Genomic DNA, 18,151 nt, shown 5'->3' on the forward strand with positions numbered 1-18,151 from the left:
GAGATTTCTAAGGCCTGGCTGAAAGGCGTTCTCTGTACCCAATTCTGACCCGGACCTGCACTAAGGAGTCCTAACAAGTGTGAAACAGTCTGTCTGGGTTAGCACGAATGTAATCCCAGGAGACTACTTTGGGCCTACTACAACACTCTGCATGACGAAGGGTTAATGTTTTGGGTACCCAGCCTCCCCCGCCCGTCCTCGCTGCTCCCTACAGTGAGCTGGACACTCTTGTGATTGTGTAATGAAGCGAACGGCGCTCAGACAGAATTTCAAAGCCCTCTGGCCAAGCCAGCAGCCGTGGCCCGAGGGTCGCTAGGGAGGGAGGTCCGGGCGTGGCCCCTGTACAATCCTTTCCAGAGGAATTAAAACATTCTGGGAGAGGGAACTATATGCATCAGTGTTCCACATACAGGACTATAAACTACAGTTGTTATTATCCTATAGTTACGTGACTGTTCAGGGCGGGTTCCCTGCAGCCAGACATAGCAACGCAGGAAGAAAGACAAAACCCAAGAATAAAACTTTTTGAAAGTTTGATACTTTTACTTTACCCCTTAGAATAACTGTACACCCGTAAAATAAAACAATAAAGTGGCTTTGTGCGAGTTCAGGCAGGACGGGAACGGGACACTCACCGGGCTCTTGAGGATCTGAGTCACTCTCTTCTTCTGCTCCATCATGTTGAAGTCCTGGCGGAGATCCGGGGACATGTTTCTCTCTCGGAGGTAGCCCGGGTCGTTTTCATCGATGCGGTCGAAGTAGCGCTCTTTGTGAGGCATGCTGGGAGGGGGAGGGGAAGTAATCACCCCCTGGCTGGCACTGGAACTCATGGCTCAGTCACAGCGGAGCAGGGTCTCACCTGGAGAGAGAGTAAATTACGGGGTCAATAGGACTGCATTTACACTCTAGAAATCATCATATTTTATTAACAGTTTTCCAAAATGAACCAGAACCCTTAGGAGTTAAAAAGCACCCAAACCATAATATTAGGGACAATAGATCCTTATACGTGTACACCTTACTGTGTGATACATGGGTGATACATGGGTGATACCTGGACGTGACACATCAGCTGTCTGCAGAGTGACTGTCCTGTACATCCCAGCAGACAGATGGTCCCCCCCCACCCCCCCACTCCGCGCTCAGATTTGTTTTGAAACCTGAGAGGGTCACATGGCAAAGACGAGGGATTAACCAGCAAGGAGCAATCTGTGACGTGTACACAACATACATAACCAGTCCCTTGTGTACACAGCTCCCACAGTCTGACCGATACAGTGTGGCTTGGTGTGTATGTACATAATAAAGCCCCCCCTGCTCCCTATCCACAACAGTTCGGTCACAATGGGCTGGTTTCAGACAAATCCAGCCGTATTGCAGACTGATTTCCAGTAAATCCATTGTCAGCGTTGGGGTAGTGACATCACTGCGGCACTCTCTCGCTGAGCATTTATATAGACCTCCACAGTGCATTAAACATAAGCCAGAGGCACAAACGCTGCCTCTCTGTCCAGCAGTCTGGGAGTGTATTCTGGGACTTGTAGTGCCACAGTTTTCCAAACCCTGCTACAAATCATGTGTGCCCATCCCAGCAGTCAGGCATCTCTTATAGTTTACCAGTAAGAGTCTCTTTCAGATTACAGCTTGAGCCCAGCAGCCACCGCGGGACTACAGTATGGGGCCGCTAATGAGCCGGCTAGGCTGGGAAGCTAACAGTTAAAAGCGGGAGGAAGACCACTTCTGCGCAGATGGTGCCAGAACAATGAAAAGGAAATGGACAAGAAAAGTAAACAGACGAAAGAAGAGGGGAAGAAAGTGGGATTTGTGAGCATGGGAAGCTGGAAGACCCTGAGATGGGAACGCAGCTCAGCCAGAGGAGAGCCAATCAAAGACCTGCAGCCAGAAGTCCACTAATAAAAGCTTAAAAAATAAGTTTTAAATACCCCATTATGTGTAATATATCCATATAGAGTATTGTACTCAACTTCTTATGTGGCCTGCCTATTATTATTAACAGGAATTTATATAGCACCAGGGAACACTGATAGTACAGAAATAGGTACTAGCAGACAAAGCGGTAGGAGGGCGCTAAGAGCTGGATATAGAATAAGTACCACTGGTTGTAATGGGAACACGGGATAACATGTTTAGTGAAACTACAGGCCCAATACAGTCACACCTGCAACTTTAGCTCTGTTCTGCTAAACAGCCACAGAAACTACGCAGACGACACATCGCTCATACGCGAGGACGCAGAGTTCTATGGCACTAAGGATTTATACTGTATTTTACTATAGGGCATGATAAACTTCTCTATAGTGTGGTCGCTGACAGACAGCTACAGCATATCTGTATAAGCGGTGTATAAATCCAGATTATTAATACGTTCCAGACCAGCAACTTCCCACACAGCTTCTGCAGGTTATGCGGCTTTATAGAAGTAGCTAAGAAATAGGTGGGGGAACCCGATTGGTGCCAAAGTGTAACAATGACAGGTGAGGTCATAACTGCAGCAGAACAACAATGCAGACTCATCAGACCTAGGCAGTGTTACATATGTCATTTTAGTAGAAAAAAACATACATTGTTGCAGTTTAACATTGTCGTTTTTCTACAGGTGGAATATCCCCTACCCAAAACGCTCGGGACCATGAGCATTTTGGATAAAGGGTTTTTGCGAATTTTGGAATCATTTTTTTTTTTTCATACTTATCTGGTCTCCCCGGCGGTGCCAAAATGCCCCCCCCCCCCCCCCCCAAGGTCCACAGCGGCCTTCTGAATCCTCTTAAGCGGCATCTCCGGCCCCAGGAGGGCTTTGCGCCAATGACATCACCAGCCAATCTGTGCAATGCATCCTTGGGAACGGGGATGCCGCTGAAGAGGAATCTCATGGCCACCATGGGACGAAGTAAGTGTGAAAAAAAAGGCAGGGGAGGGGAAAAAACTAAATATTCTGAAAAACCAAGGGAGACTCTACCTATATATAGATTTTGCCCTAAAATAACATTCAGAGTCCAATGCGGCTCACTGACTGGCAGCACCTTATGTAGGGTACACACCAGGACGACCCGCTCACGATGCACATCTTGAGCGGGTCGTCAGTGTCTCGTCCGACCCGCTCACGGTGACGCGCGGGGGGGGGGTCACGACCCGCTCACGATGTGCACCGTGAGCGGGTCCGATCCGATGGCGACCCGCACCCGGCTGTATGGTCGTCATTGAGATCCTACCTGCAGCAGGTAGGATCTCAATAACGACCGACCCGCGGGACCGCGCATCGGATCGGTATCGGTCCACACCAGGTCAGAAGGGCCCAATCAGCACACAATCTACATCCAATTGATCGGAATTGGATCTAGATTGTGGGGATCGGGCCCTAGTCGTCCTGGTGTGTACCCAGCATTAGTCAGGTGTGACAGATTGGGGCTGGCGCGAGCTTCCCACAGTGGGAGCGTGCACATGTAATGTGAGCCCGGCATGTTTTCGTGGCTCCAACTACTCCTTTAGTGGGAGAGCGACGAAGCAGATTAACTAGTGCATTGGACCATTGGAGGCATTGCACCTGCCAAACATTAAGCCTTTATAGAATGTCCTGGATAAATTCTATCTCAAATTTGATTGGTTGCAAAGGTCAATTTCTCCACTGCTAGATACATCGCCTTGGACCGAGATCCTAGTAGGACCATCCCAAGGACAGGTGCAGCTTTCCCAGATCTCTCACAGAACCTCTCCGCATCTTCTTGTACGAGCAGTAATCAGTCAGGCTGTAGCGCTATGGATGTTAATTCCTTTTTTCTGACTCTAGATCACAAGTAAGAGATACTGTAATCATCACTGTGCGAAAAGTAGTAATAAATCATTTATTTTGTGAGTCAGGTCAGCACAGAGCCCCTCACAGACCAGGCCAGCCCCCTCGGCTGTTGGCGGCCCACCCCTGATCCAATATATGGATATACAGATGGGTATGGGTCATTGAGTCAACTGAATGGATATAAGAAACACCTAAGGCCCCTACATCACATGAGAGACATGGGTTACAACTATGGGGAAAGGAAAACAGATGTAAGAGCTCTGTGACCTTTGTCCGCGGACTGGAATTATATTACGTGATGCACATATTGGGTAGGGACAGATAACACTATTATATATAGGATCCTGAGATGAATGGGGTTTTGTCCGTGGGACGCGTAACTGTTGCCCTTGGCAGTTTATTGTGCGATACAAACTGTAGCATATAAATAGTTACAATGTTACCATCATCATCATTGGAGTAACCAAGGGTGACCAACTCTCAGATCTGATTGGCTGTTACTTCTAGAATATGAAAGTAGAGTGGAACAATCACCTCACAGGATATGCAGATATTTGTCGTATGAACCAATATTCTTTACAATGCGGCTTAGTCATTTACGGACACCGACGCGTATAATCATCGCTACAGATGTCATGAGTATAATTCCCAGTCCTGTCCCTATTTGTTTGGAGTTTGTATCTTCTCCCATTATTTGTGTGGGCTTCCCCCAGGTGCTCTGTTCCTGCAATGCTCCAGAAACCGAACGGTAAATTAATTGGCTGCAGACAAATAAATAACCCTAGCGTTTATGTGCACCCGTGATTTTTGAATATTCATGAGCACTAATGAGAGTTACTGGCAGGAGCATTGCCCAGTGGGCTGGACAAGCACCCATGCTGCCAGCTTGCAGGACATTGGCTCTGAGAGGTCACATGACACCAGTTCTGCAGAAATCTCTGCCTTCTTCAGCGATGAACTTAAATTATGGAACAGGAGTGGCAGGAGCCTCTGTCCAAATACACATGGGTACAATCCAGACCGCTCTGAGAAAAGAATAGAAGGTGACAACATTTGGCCAGCACACTGCATCGATCTATTTAATAAATGTTTTGCACTTTCTGTAGAATTCGCTGCTATCGGACGCTGTATGGTGGCACTGCGACTAATTATCTAGGCAATCATGAACGATGGCGTGCCCCAGATTCCCCTCACCAGAACTTCGCTACGTGCTGGGAAAGCATGTTCCCTTCACCGACCCCTTCAGATTTTAATTAGAGGAAAAATCAAAGGCGTCCTGATTATCGGGAACAGGGTGTGCGGAGTCACGTGTCTGCTATAACCTTCCTGACAGGCGACATGTGCCAGTGTGAGGGCTTAGAGCCTCTCTATGGAAGGCTGAGGACAACACGACGCGCGCCCAGACACAAGAGACAGACATTTCTTTGTGGAAGAAGAGAAGGGGGACATGGAAGCATCGCTGCTTGTACCAGTCACTGGAAGAGCCATGAAGTCATGTTCCAGCAATCCTCAGCGGGATTAACCCTTCCTGCCACAGGTATATATGTCAGTATAGCTTATAGGATGTGCTAAACACAAGCCCCTCTGCGCGCATGCTGCCCTGCACTATAATGCTAGGCTTTTCAGTAAGGCTTTAGTATCAACCGGTTCGCTTTCGCTGTATTTGGCTACAAGTATGACACAGTAATAACCTCAGTGAGGAGGGTATGAATTCATCACTGGAAAACGACTGGGGCAAGAGGATACAGCAGAGTTTTTGATAGGGGGTGCCAAAAAATGAAGTTCATCACTTTAATATGCAGGATAACAGTTGCAACCCTGCTGCCCAACCCCCCCCCCATTCCTAGGTAGCCACGAATATTCATGAGAATGAGTGTAAAGGGCCCATGTACTGGCAGGAACACGCTCAGTGTGTCCCTGAGAAACATCATGTGACGTCAACAAACTTGCCAGCTGGCAGGATACTGGCTCTGAGTGATCACATGACCCTAGTGTTCCAAGAACTTCTGCTGCAACCACCACCAACTAATTGAAATAATATATATGTAAAAAAGTTAGAAAACAAAGACATTTAAGTGTCCCCAGTTCTATATAAGCTGTACACACTGATATTTGACCAAAATTCTTTGGTAAAAAGTAATAATAAAGTTTGTGTTGAGTTATCAGCAGTTGCATCATCCAGCGGAATCCAGTGGCTACACGATCAGTACCAAACTTAGCAGGAAAATAGTCACGGTAATGGCAAAAAGAAAAGCGAAGCATGATAAGAAAGGGTTACACGGAATCGCAGCTGGCTGTGGTTACAGGGATTTGGGAGGGCTGACATCACCTCCGTAAGATTATATAACCTGGCAAGCTGAACGCCAGACAGACAGACGGCGACTCCTATCGTGGCCCCAGGACAGGAGGCCTGAGATATTTCCAGCGATATTCCTGGTGTCCGCAGAGTATCCGTCATGTGCGGTTTATCAGCTGAAAAGGGAAATAAATATATATGTCTCCGTAGCACAGGACTGACAGGGTGATAAGGGGAATACCAAAGTCCATAACAGGCTCACAGACTAAGATATAGGGTCAGTATGTAGCCAATCGCTTCCCTGGAAGCCGATGACATCACTGCGGTATGTGGAGCGTTCATAGACAGCTTATAGAAATAATTAAATTCAGCCTGGGAATGAAGTAGCCGCCTCCGCAGTACACAAATGGTGGTAGGGGTCCACTTTAATCAAATAACAAGGGTTCATATGACCATGTATCAATACCACAAAGCTATACAGGTATGAACACCATCGTACCGACGCCCCTCCCACATCGCCCAGCATGCACTGGACAGTTCATAGGAAGGGTTATACAAAGGGCACATAGAATATACTGGTCAGGAAGACGCTGTCCATCAGTGAGGTCCCAATATTACATTATTACATCACAGCTGCAGAATCACAAATCTGAAAGGAAAAACCGCCTGCGATGAAAGGGAACTGCACAGTCACAACTCACACAAGGCATTAAGGGCCTGACGGGCTATCTTATACTGTGCTGTGATACCATACGCTCCCCACAACGGATCGCCAGCTCTACTGCTTACACCCAACATTATACATGTGAGTGTGTTACCTGCAAGTATCTCAGATGCACGTCCACCACATTCGCTGGCAGGCCAGGGGGAATGGCGCGCCGAGGCCCGGCTTAATCAGGACAGCTCCTACTGTATATTGGTCCACCTAAGACCAGTCAACCCTATGACCCATCCCGGCTGCTTAATGATTATTGTGGTCAGCAGAAGACCATAAATGCTACAGTACTGTAGTTGCAGCTCCTCCATATTACTGAAGCCGTGTACACACGGGGCAATTCTGCCAGGCGATTTCAACTAGATCATCAAAATCACATAGGTGGTTAGCCAGAATCACACTGTGTACACAGCAGGCGGGGCGGAGTCCCGTGTGTACACCCCTTTACACAACTGTACAATAACTCATTAGAGATGGTATATTGGGGCAGATGTATTGAGCCTTAACAAGAGATAAAGTAGAGGGTAACAAAGGACCAGCCAATCAGCTCCTGTCACAAGGCAGTTAGGGGCTGATTGGCTAGTCCTTTATCACATGTTAAGGCCTAATACATCTGTCCCAATGTCCATTACGCTGCCTGGCAATCAGTTTGCAATCTTGCCATTAGTGCTTCAGAAATCTCATTTACTGTCCCCATCACTCACAGCAATGAGGTCAGCCTGTCCTGCAAGGCTGTGAACGCCTCCGCAGGAGGAGGTGGATTGGTTGTGCATTAGCACATACCCAAAGCTCACAGGACGCACCGCAGATGGGCTGGGAGAACACAAACACCCTTCAGAGTCCCACATTGCCGGCTTATCATTCCCCTCCATCTGAACAAGCGCGGCTCTTGGCAGACAGACTGGGAATCCGACACAAGACCATTCGCTGAGCAGGATGGGGCCAGGAAACAATTACGGTTAGGAGTGCGGTGTTAGAAAAGCAGACTTAAGCTCATATATAAAAATACAATCTCCACTGGTGGTCATGAGGCTTAGCGCGTAATAATAATGTATAATCAGGGAGCAATCGCACGGTCGGTGGACTCCCAGATCATGAGAACTCGCCGTACAGTGGGTGGGTAGGTGCAAATAAGAGCAGCGCTGTTCCCGCTATAATCTTCATATCTCAGGGTAAAAGCGGGTTGGCAGCGATGGTCACTGTACAGGTGACATAATAAGGGAACAAATAATTCCATTTTACTGTTATACAGATAGAAAAGTGTTAAAAAGGGGGTGGCAATATAGACCCCCTGTCAGCTATTTGGCAGAGCCTCCCTGGTTACATGGACGAGGCAGGAAAAGGCCACCTTCCTCACCACCCGGGCAGGGCTGCCAAAAAGACTCCCAACTGCCATGGTAGCAACATAGTGCTTTAAACTCTCACCCCCCCTCCAAAGTAGCAACAGAGCATCTCTCACCTCTCAGCAACTGAGCACCTACTTTCCCTGCCACCCGGGCAAGACAGCAAAAGAGCGCCAACTTCCCCCACCACCTGGGCAAGGCAACAGCAGAGCGCCTACTTCCGATGCCACCTGGGCAATACAGCAACAGAGCACCTACTTCCCCCGCCTCCCGGGCAAGGCAGCACCAGAGTAACCCCTTCCTCCATGAATGCATGAGGTTGTATTTAGAGACTGTGGAATACATACAGTAACAGACAGAAGTCACAGTGCCTGGCGCCCATTAGTCTCTCTCTGTGAGTGTCTATGGTTTCCCCAGGAAGAGAGGTCCACAGCTGAGAGATGATTTCCTGCAGGAAAAAGCATTAATAACCCCCCCCCCCCCATCTATTTCTGGGGCTGGAAAGTCACAGAGGTGCTATTCCCGGGGATGATAAAGTAACAGGAATGTATTAAACCAGTGCAGCGAAATGAGAATTCCCTCACTAACCTGCTGTTCCACACCCGCCATACGCCGCGCATGCAGATGTCTGGCATATGAAATATAAATAGACAGAAACAGAACCAGGCAGCACCAATCACATTTAGGGGATAGTTCAGGGTCCTAATGACTTTCATATGATTCTGCAGAGAACTGCAGGACTGGAAGACATCCGCCTGGTTCTCTGTGCAGGATCCCCTCCTCTGAGGCAGGAGAACCCAAATATCACATTATAGGTGCAAAGGCCACATTCTCACAGAGAGTTTAGGAAGGGGACATTTACCCCACCGGACTGCAGGGCGTAATCACCACCCCGGGGAATTCTGGGCAAATCACTCATCTCCCGCTGGCTGACGTACTATAGACCAAGGTTCTACCCTACCTCAGTATAAACTTACTGACGTCACTACTCAGGTTCACAGAACCCACAGCAGAGAGCGCCACCCCAGGCAGCGAAGAGGAACTGCTCGGGTTTTGAAAGAGGCAGGGTTCTAGAATGATCACTAGGTCTATACCTAGTCTGTATAAAGTATGTCAAAGTTTTTTTTTTTATTAAAGTCTGTTCACTGGACAATAAAGTGTTCCCAGCATGCACCCTGTACAAGAACTTCCTTTAAATATGGAAAGTCGCCCCATATTTCTATGACCCAACATAAAATCGCCCGGTCTACAGTCTCGCCCTTTTACATGGGGCAGAACTCCTCAGTGCCCCCCCCCCCCCCCTACCCTTAGTCCAATATGTATAAGTACTGTAATGTTCCAATGCCATTAGCCCATCATGTTGCCGTTTGAAGAGGTTGTAGTATGTAAAACAGGGTCTTATATTTGATACAGTAACGGAAATGGTAATTTATTTATATTTAAAAAGGACACAAGAGCAGACCAGAAATGGGACTTTAAAAAAACAAAAACCCCTTTGATCCAATCCGGCAGAGATTCCAGTTCCAGCCTGGATGCTTAGTGCAATGGGACTTTTGGAGTGTTTGTACAGGTCGCCTACAGACCGCACCACTCACATGATCTCTGAGAGAGAGGCGACCGCACCGGATAGCAGCGAGGGCTTAATCAGGCCACCACTTGGCTGGGTGAGCGCCATTCCGCTTTGTACATCTGCTAAAATCTCCTCTTGATGTCAGAATGAAGGCGAGAGGTCAGAGCCCAGGCAGGGGGACAGAGGACGGCAGCCTGGGGAGGAGGAAACGGATCAGACCGGCACAAAAACACAGCAGACAGAACCAGAGATTAAACTCAAGCTGTTGTCCAGCACAGGGGGGACATCAGCCCTTCCATGAACTCCGGTAAACCCCAGGGAGGAAGATAAAGGTTACTAGCCATGATGTTATTACCTAACGAAGGGCACAGATTACACAAAGAGCGACAGAAAATCCGGCATCTACTGTAGAAAAGAAAAAAGTAATCACAAAAATAATAGAAGTGGTAATAGAGATCGGTCTGCAGAGGGGACAAGTCCATGTTGGGGGTGTGATCAATATTCAGCCTGTGACACAACACAAGCAGCTAGTGACATCACTGAAAGACGCATCACCATGCAGTTAGGGTGTCATCACTCCCCTCCCCCTCTAGCGATCATGGAACTACAAATACCAGCATTCCAAGCTGTGACAAAACCCACACCTAGAGGGAATGTGTGTCTGTGAGCGAGGCTGAGGGGATATGTGTAGTAGTGACAGTAATCCAGCAACACTCACATTTTCTTCCCAGGGGTTTCATCTTTCTGACAAACTAACCTTAGGATGTGGTATTGAAGTGAGGCCCAGAGAGATTCCCCTACGTAGCACAGACTCTGATCTGCTTCCAAGCCTCATACAATGGAGAATATCCTCCTCAGTATAGAAGACAGATCATTACAGAGAACCGCAGGATCACCGGATAACGCCACCACAACAACACACTTCTAAGAGGCTACGTCAGAGCATACATTTGGATAATGCACTATTGTGATGGCCCCTTTACCAGCCGACACGCTGCACGCAGGAATACACCTATACAATTATCGGAAGAAGCTCCCAATCTGGATTTTAAGCAAACCTGGGGACGTCAGAGATTTCTACTCTCCCAACACAATGACCTCAGCGTCATAGCTCCGCCCTTTGCGCATGACCCCATGACTGAAAGGTCACATAGGTAAAAAGCAAAGAAATATACAACTGCTACTTCTCCTTTAAAAAAGGGAAGTGACAACGCCCCAGTAGATCTAGGTATACCACACTATCCGTTTACACCAGGACGCTCATGGATTACACATGTTCTGGGGCTGAATAAGACCAGGTAAGATGTAGGGTTGAAGTTAGCCAGTCACAGAACCTGTGTAACCTGTGTCCTGTTTAAAGGGACAGTATGGTGCACCTAACTATAACTGCTACAGAAGCATGTTCTGGTTTTACCTCCTGCTGGATATATTAACTTGTTACGGTTTCAAGGAAAGAAATAGATATAACCCCACACATTATGGGGGTGCAGGTATTAAGGAAATATATCAACTCTGCTCTGAAGTCGTATCACACAGCCCGCAGAGTGTGGATACAGGAGGTGACAGAAACATATCTAGTACACGGGGGCTCTGCACCTGGCGGTGTCCGATACACAGAGTACACGGACGGCTCTGCACCTGGCGGTGTCCGATACACAGAGTACACGGGCATCTGCACCCGGCGGTGTCCGATACACAGAGTACACGGGCTTCTGCACCCGGCGGTGTCCGATACACAGAGTACACGGGCTTCTGCACCCGGCGGTGTCCGATACACAGAGTACACGGGCTTCTGCACCCGGCGGTGTCCGATACACAGAGTACACGGGCTTCTGCACCCGGCGGTGTCCGATACCCAGAGTACACGGGCTTCTGCACCCGGCGGTGTCCGATACACAGAGTACACAGGCTTCTGCACCTAGCGGTGTACGATACACAGAGTACATGGGCTCTGCACCTGGCGGTGTACGATACACAGAGTACACGGGCTTCTGCACCTAGCGGTGTACGATACACAGAGTACACAGGCTTCTGCACCTAGCGGTGTCCGATACACAGAGTACACGGGCTTCTGCTCCTGGCGGTGTCCGATACACACAGAGTACATGGGCTCTGCACCTGGCGGTGTACGATACACAGAGTACACGGGCTTCTGCACCTGGCGGTGTACGATACACAGAGTACACGGGCTTCTGCACCTGGCGGTGTCCGATACACAGAGTACATGGGCTCTGCACCTGGCGGTGTACGATACACAGAGTACACAGGCTTCTGCACCTGGCGGTGTCCGATACACAGAGTACACGGGCTTCTGCACCCGGCGGTGTCCGATACACAGAGTACACGGGCTTCTGCACCCGGCGGTGTCCGATACACAGAGTACACGGGGGGCTCTGCACCTGGCGGTGTACGATACACAGAGTACACACGCTTCTGCACCTAGCGGTGTCCGATACACAGAGTACACGGGCTTCTGCACCTGGCGGTGTCCGATACAGAGTACACGGGCTTCTGCACCTGGCGGTGTCCGATACACACAGAGTACATGGGCTCTGCACCTGGCGGTGTACGATACACAGAGTACACGGGCTTCTGCACCTGGCGGTGTCCGATACACAGAGTACACGGGCTTCTGCACCCGGCGGTGTCCGATACACAGAGAGGAAGTGCAGGTAGGTGGAAACAGACAAACATACACTAAATGCTTTATATGAAGCCACAACAACACTACTCTGGACAAGCTGGGGACGGCTCAGTCACTGCTTACTCAACCTTCCCGTACCCCAGGGGCGACTGATGTCCACTACATGTGAGAGGCATAAACAAGCATGATATTAGCAGTTTTTTGGGAGGGGGGTGGGTTTTAAAAGGAGAAAAAAAAAAGTTGGGTATGGAATGCTGGTGGTCTGGAACATGAAATGTCAGAATTCTGATAGTCACAATGCCAATGGATCCCAGTGAGTATTCTAACCCCAGTAATAAGCCACGCCCCCGACAGCCTAATTCTCCCCTAGCTTGCCCCTCTCACCCTACTGCCTAACCCTATACCACCCTCAGATAAACCCTAGACCTAGTGCCTAACCCCAACCATCCCGTCCCACAGCCTATCCCCCCATCCTGCAGCCCAGCCCTCCCTCTAGTGCCTAACCATAACACCCCCACCACTACCTCTCCCTTCCTGCAGCCTAATCTTCACCCAAGTGCCTAACCACCGGCCCCTGTGCCTAATCCTTACCCTCCCCCTAGTGCCTGACCCTAACCCTCCCCCCTAGTGCCTGACCCTAACCCTCCCCCCTAGTGCCTGACCCTAACCCTCCCCCCTAGTGCCTGACCCTAACCCTCCCCCCTAGTGCCTGACCCTAACCCTCCCCCCTAGTGCCTGACCCTATTGCCTAAAGCCCACGTCAGCATTGTGATTGGTTGTTGGGTTTCCATCCATTGGGATCCTGACTAAATCCCTAAAAACTTAAATTAAAACCCAGGATTAAACAGACTTGTATATTTTCCTTGGCTAGTGGATGACCTGTCATTTATGTGTTACTATTAGACTCATTAAATTCACTCTAAACAATGCTTTAGATAGAAGATGCAGTAGATAGCCAGCTGTGCACTTGAGGTCAACTACGTGTTATTGTATTTGCAGAAAGCTTGACCTGGGGGGGATTGTAAACTTTCCATTCCAGAGAGGAGTCTCTAAAGCATAAAGTTTGGAGAATAGCGGGTGTACAGTGGGGTGACCTCAACCTAATCGAAAAAACTGGAGGGAATTGAAAGTCTGTGTTGCCCGGAGACAGCCCCAAAACATGACAGATATAGAGAAGATCTGCATGGACAAGTGCCCAAAATACCTGCTACAGTGTGTGCAACCTGGTCAAGGACAACAGGAAACGTTTGACCTGGTAATGGATGAGAGCAAATGACAGTTGACCATTTGCTTTGAATTGCTGGAAACTGCCAAAAACTGTCACCCAGATATTACCAGGTTTTTGTTCCAACTAGCCAGATCTGACAATCGATCTGTAGATGTATGGCCAACTTAACCCTTATGATCTGCTTGGAATAACGAAAAGACAGCAACTGGACAGGAGCAAAGGACCTCAGCATCATGTGAGCTCCTGCCCAGAGGAGGAGGAAGAGGGGGTAACGACGTAACTGGCAGACGCACATGAAAAAGTGAGTAGATGTAGGGGAGCAGTGAGAAGCATGGGGGTAATGCCTGATGGTCAGGGGAATCTGGGAGTCCTGCCATGAGCTGGGGCAGGAACTACAGAGCACGTGGCATGTCTGGTGACTTGGGGGGTTCTTCAAACACTTGCAAATAAGTGTAATAATGTGGCCCCATGAACAATGAGAGGAATATCAGGTCGTGAATCACTGATCTGTTATAACAGACTCATCTCCCATATACTGTGCTAAAGTCCTCAGCCGAAGCAGCGCGGAACATTCGCATGACACAAACGCCTCATGTCTCAGTAACGGATCGGGTGTATCATCATAAATAGCGGATCAGACCAGAAAGCAGCTGCAATACCGACAGAGCAATCTCCCCATATTTACACCTCTAAATAAAGGAACGTTTATTTTTTCTAGAAGTTTTTCCTCTCCCTAATCTCTAGAATGCAATTAGATGGGGGCGCAATCAGTGCCCTACGGACTATTTAGGTGCAGAATTTCTATTTCAGAGATTTAAACATTAGACAAGAGACATCTGAGCAGGAGATAGAAGGAGACGGTACTGGGAGAGAACATCTTTATCTGGAGAGTGCATTCCTTCACCCGCATATTCCCAGATCACCGCTCTGCGCCTCCCCCACCACTGAAGGCCCTCGGTAAGCAATACCTAGAAGAAACGAGACGCTTTGCCACAAGCCAGGAATGTGTGCGAGCTCCTGCGGAGCAGCGAAGCCATGGAATCCCAAACACCCAAAGCACTTGCAGCGTAGAATGCGTGCAGGGGAGAACAAGTGGACGCCTGCCAGCATCCCATCTAAGATCTAATGTCCACTGCTGACATTACACCGACTTACTGGCTTAGAGAGGGTGAGAAATTCCCTCTGGGACCCGCAAGGCATATTAGGTCCAGCCAAGAGAGGGGATTTACCGGGCTCCGTGCCAACAATCCGGGCATCGTATCGCAGGGATCAAAGCTGTGGAATAGACGGTTACTGCGGCACTGTAGAACAACAAACCAGCCGGACCCACCCAAGGGATACGGGTCATTGCCTTCACCCAACCTGCACTGCGTCTACAGGGCTTAGCCACGTCGACCTATTTTAGGTGCTGACCTAAGGTTAAAAAAGTTGGAAGTGAGACAAGCATTAGGACGACAATGGCAAGGTTGACATTCAAAAGGTAGACAAGAGTTTCACTTTTTGTTCCAAATGCCAAAATAGTCGACGTGGACATCAAAATGTACCGTGTCCCCACGCATGCCTCGCCATGAACCATTTTATTCTCCCACCACCCTGTAGTGGTGGGAGAAAGAAAATATGAAAAACTCATGTCAACCTTTTGACTGCCGACGGAAAGCTTGTGTCAACTTTCCAATCCTGCCAACCTTAGCCGACCGTCAGTGGTCCACCCAATGGAGTGTGGATCATTAGGTCTAAAGCATGTTGGTCGACAGTCATTAGGTTGACACCACTAGGTCGACATGCTGAAAGGTCGACATGGGTCTAGGTCGACATGGGACAAGGTCCATAGGTCGGTTGAAATGGGCAAGGTCGACAGTCAAAAAGCCGACATGGGGGTTTTCACTGTTTGACCCAAACGTCAACACAGTCGACATGGACACTGAAATATAGCACAGGTTCCCCTTGCTTCGGGCACGGTGCCTCTATACGCTCGGCACACTTTTATTCTCCCACCACGCCCTAGTGGATGGTAGGGCATGAAGTACCGCCTGTCGGCACATGTCGGCTAAAAAAACTGTGGAAAATCCCATGTCGACCTTTTGACTGTTGACCTTGCCCATGTTGACCTGTTCCTTGTGTCGACCTAATGATCTGTCGACCTTGTCCCATGTCGACCTAGTAATGTCAACCTAATGACTGTCGACAAACATGCTGTTGACCAATCGACTGTATCCCAGCCAATGCATGTTGACCGAAACAGGGTCGTCCTAGTGACCGTATCCCCTTCCCAAGATGGAATATTATGGAGAAAACGACTGGATCCCATCAGAGGGAGATCCTTAGGGACAGAGACACAGGAAAACGATCCAGGAAATAGAGAGGGAAAAAGATAATAAATCTGGGTTGTTCTCAAAACAAAGTTCTTGCAAACGTTACCATATGAACCGTGGTGGAGCGCCAGTTACCACACGGCGCTGTACCGCTCAGGCCCCACCCTTTTTTTACATAAATACATTATATATAAAGAGTTTAGCTTCGTTTATTTGGAAAGGAGGGTCCTGCCCATGAACGCGGCAGTCCCGGCTCTGTGTTCCTGTAAATCAATAGCAACAGATGAGCTGCAACCTCCAGCTGGGATTCAGCAAGTTCCAAATGACATCACAGCGGGGAACTCTGCCAGAAACACTCCAGAAAGAGCGCTCCCCGGGCCAGCTCCGTCCTAGCAGGGCCACGGAACACCATGTGCCGGAGATAAGATATCCAGAACCTCGTCCGGGGAGCGATGGGTTAAATCCGCAGCAATAGCAGGTCTTTGTACTAAAGGAGGTGGGGGCCTAATATTCGGAGCGCACCACTTGGATGGCGGACTTAATCATTCCAGCGCCCTTCACTCATGTGAAAAAAAACCCCTGCTCCTAGAAAGAGATCCGTCTTTGTGTTATCGGCCTGACATTTACAGTTCTGGAGGGAAGATATGGATGTAGCATGGAAAGAGCGAGAGGAGGAGAGGACACAAGGCACTCGCTCGCTGCTCATGATACTGGCAGTACGTTAGCAAAGAAGGAGTAGCCTTAATATAAATCCATAATCAGGTGTTGTATATAAGGTCGATGTTTATCAAGTTGTCGTGAGAACGTCAACATGCCCGAAACGTCAACATGATTGAATGTCGATAGACCATCCCTAGTGGGTTACAGGTTCTGACAGCTGTGTGCAATAGTTCCGGCACAGACATTTGATGGATCAGCAGTTCCCGCGAGTATCCTCCCTTCCTGCAGCCTAACCTTAACGTCAGCATTCTGACAATGTCAGGATTTCACATCTTGACACAGTGGACATGGCAACATACTGCCTGTCAACTTGGGGCGACAACGGTGGTCGACTTTATGACTACATAGTGTGTGATATATATATATATATATATATATATATCTATCTATCTCCACCAAACAGCCTGAATAACACCCCAGAAAAAAATAATTTGTCCCCTTCTCCGTTCCAAACATGCTGCGGCCCTAACACGTAGCACCCGGACAGCGTAAAGGAGCCACATTCTCAGTAATCTATCCCATATATACTGTGATATAACACGTCCCCCCCCCCCCCCCCCCCCCCCCCGGCACTAATCACTGCACACAGCTGTGAGTGACGCGCTCTCACTGTAAATATACCACCAGGGTACAGAAGTTCAACATCTCCACCGCACGTTGGGCGTCCCACCCACAATAAGGCCTCTGCCGCTGGACACAATCCAGGCCTCGGCTCAGAAATATTTATGAAAACCGCCCTGGGTTATACGGCAAACAGATGTTCTTCATTAATACAATAGATGGAGAACGATAACAACCTCATTTAATTAACCGTTTCCCAGCTCCTCGAGGCCGCTCCTGGAGAAGATCTAAGAGTTAAAAATTACTAACCAGATCCATTAATTAGTAGCTGGGGAGCTGTAATTTGTAGTTATAAGACACCGTGATGAGTTTTCAGAGACCGGTCGGTTCCAAGGCACCCACGTTTAGAGTCCGTGCAGACTAACACTGCCAGCAGATATAGGCAGGCCACCATCGGCCCTTCCCCTATGACAGGTGTACTGTCGCCATCCAATCACAACCTCTGTAGAAGCGGCTATGCAAATAAGAATTCAGCCGCAGTAACTGACACGCCCATAACAGACATTATTGCGTTCACTTCAGGCCACCAGCAAATTAACACCTTTTAGCATTGCCGTTCCATTCACCACCCCATGTGAGCCGTACGCAGAAGCACCACTGTGTATACAGCTAGGGTAATGGTCTACTGCAAATAACCAATCAACTATCGGAATAATGCAGAAAGCGTCACAAAGCAGGACAATGGCCCTCTGCCAATCAGAACTGTTCTGTGACAAGGCCAATGGTTTCACAGCCTTCGGCCCTCCAGCTGTTGTTGAACTACGCATCCCAGCATGCCCTGCAACAGTTTTAGCATGGCCAAACAGCAAAACTGTAGCAGGGCATGCTGGGAAGTGTAGTTCAACAGCTGGAGGGCCGAAGGTTCCCCATTCCTGTTTTACAGCCTCCTAG

General features: G+C 48.8%; 1 protein-coding gene across 3 annotated transcripts in view; it reads right to left on the reverse strand.

Moving 5' to 3' along the window:
• Positions 1 to 18,151, reverse strand: part of ADD3 (adducin 3) — a 69,905-nt gene that overhangs the window by 17,844 nt on the left and 33,910 nt on the right. For all 3 annotated transcript variants that reach the window (XM_083149850.1, XM_083149851.1, XM_083149849.1), the window contains one exon: positions 636 to 859. In XM_083149850.1, coding sequence (XP_083005976.1) covers positions 636 to 830 — 195 coding nt within the window. In that variant the 5' untranslated portion in view covers positions 831 to 859. The remainder of the gene's footprint in view (positions 1 to 635; positions 860 to 18,151) is intronic.

The sequence above is a fragment of the Crinia signifera genome, chromosome 6, assembly GCF_055691185.1.
Source record: "Crinia signifera chromosome 6, ASM5569118v1, whole genome shotgun sequence".
Taxonomy (NCBI): domain Eukaryota; kingdom Metazoa; phylum Chordata; class Amphibia; order Anura; family Myobatrachidae; genus Crinia; species Crinia signifera.